Source organism: Neolamprologus multifasciatus, chromosome 22 (genome assembly GCF_963576455.1).
Source record: "Neolamprologus multifasciatus chromosome 22, fNeoMul1.2, whole genome shotgun sequence".
NCBI lineage: Eukaryota > Metazoa > Chordata > Actinopteri > Cichliformes > Cichlidae > Neolamprologus > Neolamprologus multifasciatus.
The window spans coordinates 6,187,999-6,200,397 of record NC_140459.1 but is presented as its reverse complement, the minus strand read 5'-3'; the positions used below and the strand labels follow the sequence as shown (position 1 = coordinate 6,200,397).

Genomic DNA, 12,399 nt, shown 5'->3' with positions numbered 1-12,399 from the left:
CCTCTACAGTAACTGGATCGTAATCCAATAGAGCATCACGTTTAGTAATATATATTTTAATATGATACATAGATATAGTTGTTAGAATAATTCAGTAGTCTGTGTTTTGAAAGGAAGATTTAATGTTAAACTGTTATACTTTTCCAGCAATGATTGAGGAGTCACACATATGCTGCTACTGTTAGACTATATTTTAAACTATATTTCTTTGACAGTGCAATTTTCATAAAAGTACTTTTGAATAATTTGGAGTCATACGCAAGAATGACATTATACCAAAACTAGTCGGTGTAAAAACATTTTAGTTAACTAAAATTTAAAAAAAAAACCAAGAAAACTTAAAGAACTGCCTACAAGAAAATAAAAGCAATTTTTTAAAATTAATAATAATTTTAAATTTAAAAAAAAAAAAAAAAGATAATAATAATTATACATTCCCATCTCGCACCTTTTAGCTAGATTGAAACAAGCAAATCCACCATGGAAATGAATTAAAATCAGAAGTGAGAGATATACAAGATAATAATAGTGTTTAATAATAAAATTCAAAGTTGTAGAAAATTGAACTATTAACTGTACTTTAATAAATGTATTTAGTTGCTTTCCACCTGCTTCATGGATAAAGTGTTTTTACCCGCCCAGTAGCGGTGATGATGATTGAGGACAGTCCTGAAAAATGACGTTTCCCCACCTCGCCACTAGATGGCGGAAGCACAAAGTTTGCTGAATGGGCGTGCTCTATTGGAGCCACTGAGCTGCAGCCTTATTATTCACTAACCGCATCATTTCGTATCCAACGAGAGAAAACGTCATCTGGGATGAAAACTCATTAATCTGAACGGCCAATTATTCATCGCTTTTCACTCTACTCCACCTAAACCACGTCGTTTGTACACTAACCGGTGAGTGTGTCGCCACATTTTCTCTGTATCCACATTCATCGAGTGTAAACACAGATGTAGCTGAAATTGAGTTAAGCTAACAGATAAACAGCCTGCACTTCATATTTGTTTTGCTGCACATATTTTAAAATCTTGATCTCTCTGTTGATCTTGTTTGTGAGCTTCGGGGTTTTGCGTTTGTTGCAGCTTTTCTTGGGCTTTTTACTGCGCAATGTTTGCGCTAATTAGATTTTTTCCGCTGGTCTGCTGCTCATCTGTCTAGCCACCACCATCACATCCACTCCTTTTCTTCTGGGAGCGAGCTGATCATTGTGATTTCTGATGCTTGCATATTTAGCCTCTGAAAAGAAACTAATAAAATATATAAAGTGTTTTTAAAATTATATTTTGTATAATAACTCTTTGCGATTCCGGCCTTATGCATTTGTTGATGGATTTTCTAAACAAGTCCTTTATAAAAGTGTTTTTTGTTAAATAATTATTCTTTAATTTTTGTTGTTGTTTTTTAGTCTGAAGGAGGATCAGCAAACATGTTCTACACCTGTGGTCCCAACGAGGCTATGGTGGTATCAGGTAAAATGATGCCTTGTACTGCTTTGTTGAAATCTAAACAACTTAAGAAACTATAACATCAAACTAATACATAACTGCTGCTTTTCATTAATTAACGCACATGTGATGGCTGTCACATCAAGGCAAACAAAATGTTCCAAAACCTTTAGATGGTGCCCTAGACTTCTCTAAAGGAGAGAAAAAAAATGCAGATTTTTAATGGGTCTGTAGTTCTGAACATAAACCAGAACTTGATTTGTGATGGAAGTTTGTTGAATTTGTTTTTATCATGAAGTAGTAAATGTTTAAACTCTCCCTGTGATGCTCAGCGCGGTCTCTGATCTCTCCCAGGCTTCTGCCGTTCTCCACCTCTCATGATAGCCGGAGGCCGAGTGTTCATCATCCCCTGCGTTCAGCAGATACAGAGGTAAACAAACCACAAAGTTTATTTATGTTCTCCTGTATCCCATTAGTTTACCTCCTGATGTTTCTGCAAACACTGTTGACATTTGGCCGATATATTTTATATTTTAAGTGACAAATTGAATAATATGATGAGAAGGCAAACAGCACTTCAGCAGCAAAAACAGATAAAAAGGGGGGAAAAGGTTAACAAATTCATTTTAAATTAATTTTATAGTAATGAAGGATTTCTTTTGGGGACACATTTAAAGCACAGGGCATATACATCCTTGTCATTAGTAATAAATATGTGTAAAGCATCCAGCTGCTGTTCATAAACTGTTGCTTTTTAAGTCCTTTCAATTCAATTTTATTTATATAGCGCCAAATCACAACAAAAGTCGCCTCAAGGCGCTTCATAGATACAGAGAAAAACCCAACAATCATATGACCCCCTATGAGCAAGCACTTTGGCGACAGTGGGAAGGAAAAACTCCCTTTTAACAGGAAGAAACCTCCAGCAGAACCAGGCTCAGGGAGGGGCGGGGCCATCTGCTGCGACCGGTTGGGGTGAGAGAAGGAAGACAGGATAAAGACATGCTGTGGAAGAGAGACAGAGGTTAATAACAGATATGATTCAATGCAGAGAGGTCTGTTAATACATAGTGAGTGAGAAAGGTGACTGGAAAGGAAAAACTCAATGCATCATGGGAATCCCCCGGCAGCCTACGTCTATTGCAGCATAACTAAGGGAGGATTCAGGGTCACCTGGTCCAGCCCTAACTATATGCTTTAGCAAAAAGGAAAGTTTTAAGCCTAATCTTAAAAGTAGAGATAGTGTCTGTCCTTTCTCTCCGTCTTCCTGTTAAATTTAAGACATTAGCTTCCACACAGGCCACATTTGGGTCTAGTACCAACATTTAAAAAAAGAAAAATCCCTTTTACTATATACACTGTGTTTGCAACTCAGTGTAACAAAAGCAAGGAGGAAATTGCTACACCTAATGTACCATTAGAGTAATGAAAATGAATCAATAATCATATTTCCCATTATATCTCTCACGTGGCCTCTCTCCAGGATTTCCCTGAACACTCTGACTCTGAATGTGAAGAGCGATAAAGTCTACACCCGCCACGGAGTGCCCATCTCTGTCACCGGGATTGCCCAGGTCAGTGTGCACCACTGGAGATGAATCAGGTGCTGCCGCTGGCAAAACAGGGGAGGCCTTTCTCAGAAGGACAGGTGTAAACTAGAAGATTAACATTTAGCAGATAAGATTCATTTTGTGTGATGTATAAAGTTACTCGTAGCAACAGAATGTTTTTTCCTACTTGCTTATTGTTTACAGTAAACTTTGTTGCTGCTTTATTGTTTATTGTTTATTTATTTTTGCATGTTATTGTATCTGTTGATTAATTAAAGCAGGCCAATGTAAATATTAGGGTCGGGTACACTGACAGTGCCATGTAGTTGCACGTGAAGCCCAGCTCCCGATTTGCTATTTTTCACTGTGCATCGAGGAAATGAACCCAATATTTATGTCAGTGTTTGTCTAAATAATAAACAAGCAGCTGTTTCCTACAGATGAAGATCCAGGGTCAGAATAAACAGATGTTAGCTGCAGCCTGCCAGATGTTCATGGGAAAGTCAGAGGCTGAAATTGCTCAGATCGCCTTGGAGACACTTGAAGGACATCAGCGAGCCATCATCGCCCATCTGACTGTTGAGGTAAGGAGTTAAAGTAAATAAATAAGATAAGATAAGATAACTCTTTATTGTCATCGCACAGTCATACATAGTACAGTAGTACAATGAAATTGGAAAACTGTCCTACGTCGGCACTACATATAACACAACACGACACGATATGACACATCACAAAGCAACACAAACAACACAACACAGTATAATAACTTAGTAATAAAAAAGGAGAATAAGTGTATTTTTATTGCACACTGTTATTATTGCACATTAATTATTATTGCACCTTGTTATAAATATAAATATTATTATTGTTATTGTTTTAAACATTGTTACCTCCCCCCTAAAAAAGTCCAGGGAGGTAGCCAATCAGGTCAGCTATTTGCATTGATCAGGGCTGTTGCCCTGTTGTAAAAGCTGTCCTTGAGTCTATTTGTTCGGGACCTCAGCAGCCTGAACCTCCTGCCGGACGGCAGCAGCTTAAACACCCGGTGTCCTGGGTGTGTACCGTCCCGTAGGATGCTGCGTGCCCTCTTGAGACAGCGAGTGCTGTAGAGGTCCTTCAGGGAGGGAAGAGGATGTCCAATGATTTTTTGGGCCATATTGATGACTCTCTGGAGTGCCTTTCTGTGTGCTGTGGTGCAGCTGGAGAACCACACACCGATGCAATACGTCAGCACACTTTCAATGGAGCAGCGGTAGAAGACGGTCAGCAGCTCCTTCTTCAGGTCCATTTTTCTGAGGATTCTCAGAAAGTGGAGACGCTGTTGGGCCTTCTTTAAGACCGCAGAGGTGTTAGAGCTCCATTGGAGGTCTGTGTCTATGTGCACACCCAGAAACTTGAAACTGGAGACCCTTTCCACGCACTCCCCGTTGATGCTGACAGGCTGCAGCTCGGACTTCCTCCTTCTGAAGTCAACTACCAGTTCTTTTGTCTTGGTGGTATTAAGGTCCATCTGACAGCCTCTGAACTTCAGCTCTGTACGCCGTCTCATCTCCCCCAGAGATGAGCCCCACCACGGTGGTATCATCTGCAAACTTGATGACTGTGTTGTCTGGGTGGGAACTAACACAGTCATGTGTGTACAGAGTGTACAGTAGGAGACTCAGTACACAGCCTTGTGGAGAGCCGGTGTTGAGGCTGAGGGCTGAGGAAAGATGAGGCCCCACTCTAACTCTCTGTACACGGTCTGAGAGGAAGTCTCTGATCCAGCGGCAGGTGGTAGAAGGAAGTCCGATTTCCAGCAGTTTAACTATTAGTCTGTCCGGGAGTATCGTGTTGAAAGCAGAGCTAAAGTCAACAAAGAACAGCCTGGCGTAACGGCCCTGCACTTCCAGGTGAGAGATGGTGGTGTGGAGCGTTGTAGCAATGGCATCTTTAGTTGATCTGTTAGCTCTGTATGCAAACTGGAGCGGGTCGAGTGTGGGTGGCGTTGGAGTTGATAAATGGATAAATGGAGTTTATCATCCAACTGAATTATAGAACAGGTGTTATTAGAACACACCTTCAGTATTCACAACCTCAGTGTGATGAGTACATTTCAAAAAGCAAACTTCTGCATCACAGCGAAGGTGTTTGTGTTACAGGAGATCTACAAGGACCGTAAGAAGTTCTCAGAGCAGGTTTTTAAGGTGGCTTCCTCTGACCTGGTCAACATGGGCATCAGCGTGGTCAGCTACACCCTCAAAGATGTTCACGATGACCAGGTATCTCTTTGCGCTATAACAATCGTATCATAGATGATCTCAGTACATTTTTGTGGATTCTCGAAATTAAAAATTGAACCAGTAAACTCACATCAGATCTTTTGTCTCCTGCTGGCACACAGGATTACCTGCATTCTCTGGGGAAAGGCCGAACAGCGCAGGTTCAGAAAGATGCTCGCATTGGAGAGGCGGAAAACAAGAGAGATGCTGTGATTAGGGTGAGATCTGTCACTTTGCCACTGTTTTTTTTAAATACTGTATTACTATAAAGCTATTTCTTTACACAGATCTCTCTTTGCAACAGGTGTCAATGGGGCTTGTTGATGTAGTTTGAAGATCTTTCTTTATTTTTAGAAACACTTGGATAAATACTTCTCTTGCTAATAATAGAAACTGGATTTAAATCATCTAGAAGGTTGTTTACAGAGCACTTCACTGTGTGTCTTTGCCTTAGTCTTATTGGCCTCGTCGCTGGTGCCATTTGTCTAAACTCTGTCTGTATTTTTAGCATCTTCACCCTGTTTATTTTAGACCTCCATCCTTTCTCCATCCCTCGTTGACTCTCTCTCTCTGCAGGAAGCTCATGCCATGCAGGAGAAAATATCGGCTCAGTACAAGAATGAGATTGACATGGCGAAAGCTCAAAGGGACTATGAGCTGAAGAAGGCAGCCTATGACATTGAAGTCAACACTAAGAGGGCTGAATCAGAGATGGCCTACCAGCTGCAGGTGCACAGGAAGCAGCTCATTTTGCTATTTGATCTCGAAGCTGAATATATATTTTAAATGCAGTGCACAGCATTTCTTTAATTATAACTGCAGGCCAAATGTTTTAAACTTATTAGAAATCAATAACATTTTTACAATTCATGATATTAAATGAAGAATATTATGTGCACAGACATACATGTATGATCTGTTTTCCTCTGGCAGGTAGCGAAGACGAAGCAGTGCATTGAGAGTGAGAAGATGCAGGTGCAGGTGGTTGAGCGGGCGCAGCAGATCATGCTGCAGGAGCAGGAGATCACCCGCAAGGAGAAAGAGCTGGAGGCCAAAGTGAAGAAGCCTGCAGAGGCTGAGCGGTACCGGCTGGAGAAGCTGGCTGAGGCTGAGCGGTGAGTGATGGGTTCGTTTTCACCTCCTAAACTGCAGGAACGACAGTAAGCAGACAGGCTATTAGGTTTTTCTGGGGTGTTTTCTCTGTTTATATGTCTGAAGAAGAAACATGGAAAATCCCTCGTGTGTGTGTGTGTTTGTGTGTTTTCTTTTTTTGTAATTTGGCAAGTTTTCATCCGTCCACTTAAATCCTTCTTTTTATGTTAGAATAACATTTGAGCTATCATTTTATATTGAAAGAGCATGACTGACATGTTTGTACTGGTCAAATCATTTATCTCTCTGCTAACCAGCTGACTGTGTTTCTTTTGTCTGTCCAGTCTTAAGTTGATCATGGAGGCAGAGGCTGAAGCTGAGTCCATAAGAGTGAGTCAAAGCTGTTTCTGGGGAAAAAACAAAAGCATTTTCCACAAATGTCATCTTGAATTATGTGGGCAACCTTTCCTATCCCTCCCCAAACTGATTAATTATCTAGCTCAGTAGGGCTCTTTATCTGACTACCACCTTAATGTATCAAAGATACAATTCCTTGCTTTTAAATACGAGATATTATCTAAAAATCTAATCTTCAGAGTATTCAGTAAATTATTTGGGTGTACATCTACAAAAAAATCTGTCACACTCGTGCAGTATTAATTTGGGGTCTCTGAACTCTAAATTAGAAGAGGATATAAGGAGATGGAAGGCAAAGAGCTAAATCAGTCATGATGATTTATGTTTATAGGAGTATTAACATGCAGCCCAGGTGAAACCTCTTATATTATGCCTATAATTCTGAATCTAGCAATAAAAAAGGGGATGAATGGAATATGGATGAGGGAAAAATCCATAAGATATTAGAGGAGGCATTTAAAACTACCATCGCTTTGTATGAGGTAACATTTGTAAATGTCTTTTGTAATTCACTTTAATTTCTGTAACATTAAGGTACAAGGTGAGATTCGGTGTTTTCTGGTACAATAAGTCCGTCCTCATTTCTCCTTCAGGTTAAAGGTGAGGCTGAAGCATTTGCAGTGGAGGCCAAGGGGCGTGCTGAGGCTGAGCAGATGGTGAAGAAGGCAGAGGCCTTCAAGGAGTACAAGGAGGGCGCCATGGTGGACATGCTGCTGGAGAAACTGCCTTTGGTGAGCGATAACATCATCATAACAAGCATTTCCTGCTCTTATTTTTAGAATTGTGCTGATAAAAAAAGAGAATTTGAAGCCTGTTAGTCATGAGTGTTGTGTGTGCGTTTACTTCTGGATTACATTATTACATTCACTGGTTACAATTTTAACAGCTGTGATGTCATTTGTCCACCAGATGGCAGAAGAGATCAGCAGGCCTCTGTGTGAAGCCAAAAAAGTTACCATGGTATCCAGCGGAGGTGGAGATGTGGGCGTGGCCAAACTGTCAGGAGAGGTGCTGGACATCATGACCCAGCTGCCTGAGGCGTTGGAGAAAATGACTGGTGTAAACATCTCCCAGGTGACTCATTCAGGCACTCGGTTTATGTTACACTTACCTGCACTCGTGCATCTACAGCTTATAGCTCCTACTGATCAAATTGAATTATTAATAATTAAATTCAGCATTAAATATAACAAAACTTTAAAACATCCACCTTTCTCTAAGTAAGTAAGTAAAGTTTACTTATATAGCACCTTTCACAGACATATGTCACAAAGTGCTTTACAAGGTAAAAGCATAATACAGTCATAAAATACATCATAAAAACTCTGGTCTAATTAAAAGCTTTTTGAAATAAAAATGTCTTTAGCTGCTTTTTGAAGGTCTCCACTGAGTCCAAACCCCGTAGAAATAGGGGACGAGTGGAGGTATGTGTACGAATCAAATCTCTGTAATGCTCTAAAAGTTAAAACTAGAATTTTAAAATGGAACCTGAATCTGATTGGTGACCAGTGCAGCGACTTTAAAACAGGGGTCATATGAGCACCCTTGTTCGAGCGGGTCAGTAGCCTCGCTGCAGAGTTTTGAACAACCTGAACAACCAAGCCCTTTCATGTTTAGACAAGTAAACAGGCTGTTACAGTAGTCAAGTCTTGTAGAGATAAAAGCATGTATTATCATCTCGAGTTCACTTGTTGACACGATGGATCTAAGTTTAGAAATGTTCCTCAAATGAAAAAAGCAGCTTCTTATTATCTGATTTTTTTAAGGTTATGTTTCTGTGAGGAAACTAAGTCACCCATTCGCTGTTTAATATCAGGTATTGCACTGCCTGGTGCAATAATGAAAGTTTCTGTTTTGGCCGAGTTTAGCTGTAAGCAGTTATTGTTCAACCGTTGTTTAATGTTGGTTAAACAGTCAATCAGATTGGAGAGCTTATGAGCTTCAGCAGGCTTAAAAGAATAATATAGCTGAATATCGTCAGCAAAATGATGATAAGATACTTCAGGAAACTGTATTATCTGGCTTAAAGGAAGAATGTATATTAAAACAGAATAGGTCCCAGCACAGAGCCCTGAGGAACTCCACACAACAACTCTGTAGATTCTGACATGATCTGGTTTGTAGACACACGAAAGCTCCTTTCAGATATATAAGATGAAAACCAGTCTAGAACAGAGCCAGACATCCCAACAAGGTCTCTCAGTCTGTTTATCAGGATGGTATGGTCGACTGTATCAAAGGCTGAGATAAGGTCTAACAAGACTAGGCCTGTGTATTCTCTGGAGTCTGCTGACATCATAATATCATATCTCTCCTTTCTGTAGGTGGCCTCTCATACAGGCTGAAGAGAATCAGCCATGCGATGACCAGGCAGTCCTTCCTCCCAGTGTCCAATCAGCTGTCTGGATTCCCTGCATGATTCTCTCATCACGGCGTCATTCTGCTGTGTTGCTGGTTCAGCTGGTTTGTGATGTTCCTCTGTTGTGAAAATAGTCTGATTACAGTTACGAATGTTATTTCATGTTATGACTTTGTGCTTAGCGGTACTGCGTTCGTTTAGCCTCCATCCATCCTTGTACCTTCTGCTTATCCAGTTCAGGGTCACGGGTAACAAGAAGCAGAGGATAATATAATCATATTTCATGTATTCTATGATGGTTTGATGAACTTTCTTACTTTTTGAGTTTTACATGACTGATCTTTGTCTTTGTCCCTTTCTGTGTTTATATGTCACACTTCTGTCTGTGTGCCTGTTTACCATTAATAATTCCTTCATAACTCTGTGTGTGTGTGTGTGTGTCCACACTGCCTTGCTGCCAAACCTTAAGTGCTTCTTAGCATGAGCATGTGCTAAAACATGCAACCAAAACCTTCATTTACTAATCCTACTAATATTGCATATTATCATATAATCACTGACATGCATTTTAACCCATCAGTCTTTTCTCTACATGTATTTCTGAAATAAATTTGGTGTATAAAGGTTCAGGGTGAATATTTCTGATATTATCTGTAAACTTCAGCGTTAATATGTATAGGGTTTATAAAATGTGTTGTCTTTCTTTTTCTTTTCTTTTTTACTGTTGTATATTTTATGATCCTTGGTACTTTAACGGTACAATCTATTGGGGCCACTTTATTTCAGGCATATCAGTAAGTTCATTATTCTTTATTTGTGAACTGATGCGCCGGTGAATCGTCTTTTTTCCTGTTGAGCCTCGGCTTGGAGATATTAGGTTAAGGTCAGGTACAGGAAAAAAAAATGGGATTCTGTGTTTCCCAACCAGGAGCTTCAACTGCCTTAAGTCTGTACCACCCTGCAGTCCACTAATACATGATGTGTACTACAAATCTTAAGTAAAGTGGTCCCCAGTGATAACAGTTATGTAGCAGCTCTCATAAAGGTGGAGCCAGTCAGACTGAATTTAAATGTGTGAAATACAGCTTTGCTTTTCATAGTAGCGATGAGAATATCCCTGTGTATTCATAACATAAAGTATTTGTTAGTATATAACGCTTTGGCGTAATGTGAAGCTAAATATTTCGATTGTTAAGTGAGGGCAGCTCGCGCTTCAGGGAAAGGGGTGTTTGCTGCTCTGTTTATTTTTTCTTTACGTTTGCTTGCTGTAGTTTGTGCTTTATATTCTACTGAAGGTGTAATACTAGCTCTAAAGTATTACGGTAGTACCTGTAAAGTATCCTGATTTGCCTTTTGTCACCACCCAATCAAACTGTATCCCTCTACCTCACCAGTACCCTCTGGGGCTAGTTAGGAAAATATCTTTATGGACACGTTTTAATACATCAGAAGGGATTTAAACTCTGAAGATGGATATATGGTTTTGTTTTAACTGAGCAGTTTTGTCTCCAGCTCTAAACACTGTTTGTGACTTCTCTGCACTCCTGGTTACAGCACAACCACACGTGCTGTAAGTGTCCTGAGGGTACATTTTATTTCTTTCATACATGAGTACTACTGTTATTATGCATGCATCAACACCTGTCACTCTTATACTGTAAAGTAATATTGCAAATGCATATGTTTGAAGTCAGGACACAGTAGGCGTGTGCAGCTTCACTGTGGAGTTACCAAAGTAGGAGATTACCCAGCTATAGAAATGGAAGTGTGCTTTCATTACTGGATCAGCACTAAATATGGATATATATGTATGTGTATGTATTTATACAGTTTATATTTGATACAGTATCAGTGTAGAGCACTGTTTGCATCACCACTAACAGCTTGACTAATTCATTATAAATGTATTTTAGGCAGTTTATTAGTTTTCTGTGATGTTTCAGACCCTGTTGTGTTGCATTCGTGATGTTTGACCAAAGTGGATGTTTGCTTTTTATTTTTCTTCCGTGTACTTTAGGAAAATGTCGTTCTGCTCTTCTATACACAAAATCCTTGTCATTTAAATGCAAAAGGGGAAACGACTTCAATCTTTACTGTTTGTGAAAAAAGATTTATTGTAGCTATTAAATGTTCCACTGCTGTCTTTCTTTACTCACCTGTTTATACATCTGATTTTAGCTTCTTTTTTTCCGTTTTTATTTTATTTTTTCATCTGTGAGGTCTTGAATAGTCACTGCATAATAAACAATTTTCACATGCATAAGGGGATCCCAATAAACGTTTTCATCATCATTTTATTGTCATTGATCTTTCAATAAAATGCTCATGGTGCATGGTGCTTTCCCCAAGAATGAATTGCTGATGTTGCGCCAGCAATTAAACGTGCAACAAACACTAGAGTTCTTTCCTTGCATTATAAATGCTGACAAAAGTATCTTAGGTCCATTTTATATGATGGACGTAGTTCAGGCTAAATGGGCGATAATAATTATAGTGACGTGGATATTATAAGTACAAGCATTCATTACCTTTTAATAGCCTCACATGTCCGCATAACCTGAGAGCTGTTGTGCAAAATGAGAAAACCATTCAGCTAATTCAGAAATGAAATATACATAGAAACTGATACGACGTCCTCACTGACTGGATAATTAATACACCGGAAGATACTGCATAGACGCTGGCAGGTGTGTCAAGTTAGCTGGTAAAACGCCAAACCAGCACAGGAAGTCTAATTCAAAACTCTCAGAGGAGCAAACATATGGGTAAATGGCTGTTAGTTATTGCACAATTATTAGTTTGGGTTTTTTGTTTTATATTATTTGACTTGTGTATAGAAGATTTTCCTACCGGAACCCCCCCCCCCTTTTTTTTTTTTTTCTTTTTTTTTTTACATTATATGGCGTTTGTTTTCAGGTCACTTAAGTTTCAGAGTTTTCAGAGTGGATTTCGGTCGATTAGATTTAAATTGTATTTGTTTTTTTGTATGTTTGGTTTTACTTCAGTTTTATTAGTTTTCGGCATTATTTGTGGTTTGGTATTAATTATTATTATGAAAAATACATAAGATAAGTTTCTGAATAAATATTCTTATACAAAACAGCTATTTTTGAAGACAATTGACTCTAAGTCATGTAGCACCAAAACCTCATTAGGCTGTTTTTGATAAAATTATAAATATACTTTTTTGCTGGTTTTGTGATTAAACACTATTGTTTTAAATTCGCTTTTTTAATTAAAAAAAAAATTAATAATCATTTTATTTC

General features: G+C 39.1%; 1 protein-coding gene across 1 annotated transcript; it reads left to right on the top strand.

Moving 5' to 3' along the window:
• The first annotated feature begins 710 nt into the window (after window positions 1-710).
• flot1a (flotillin 1a) lies at window positions 711-11,284 on the top strand. The gene is made up of 13 exons (XM_085149008.1): window positions 711-902; window positions 1,412-1,475; window positions 1,806-1,881; window positions 2,935-3,025; window positions 3,442-3,585; window positions 5,146-5,265; window positions 5,388-5,483; window positions 5,842-5,994; window positions 6,199-6,380; window positions 6,702-6,747; window positions 7,368-7,505; window positions 7,684-7,848; window positions 9,099-11,284. Exons 2-13 carry the CDS (start codon window positions 1,433-1,435, stop codon window positions 9,117-9,119), a joined length of 1,275 nt encoding a protein of 424 aa, XP_085005134.1. The 5' UTR covers window positions 711-902; window positions 1,412-1,432; the 3' UTR covers window positions 9,120-11,284.
• The last annotated feature ends 1,115 nt before the right edge of the window (window positions 11,285-12,399 follow it).

What these genes read in the sequence shown, in the direction of transcription:
- flot1a (XM_085149008.1), top strand. Translation starts at nt 1,433, where the DNA reads ATGTTCTACACCTGTGGTCCCAACGAGGCTATGGTGGTATCAG. An exon ending in AAGATGTTCACGATGACCAG is followed by an intron (nt 5,266 to 5,387) that starts GTATCTCTTTGC and finishes GCTGGCACACAG; the next exon opens with GATTACCTGCATTCTCTGGG. An exon ending in TGCTGGAGAAACTGCCTTTG is followed by an intron (nt 7,506 to 7,683) that starts GTGAGCGATAAC and finishes TTTGTCCACCAG; the next exon opens with ATGGCAGAAGAGATCAGCAG.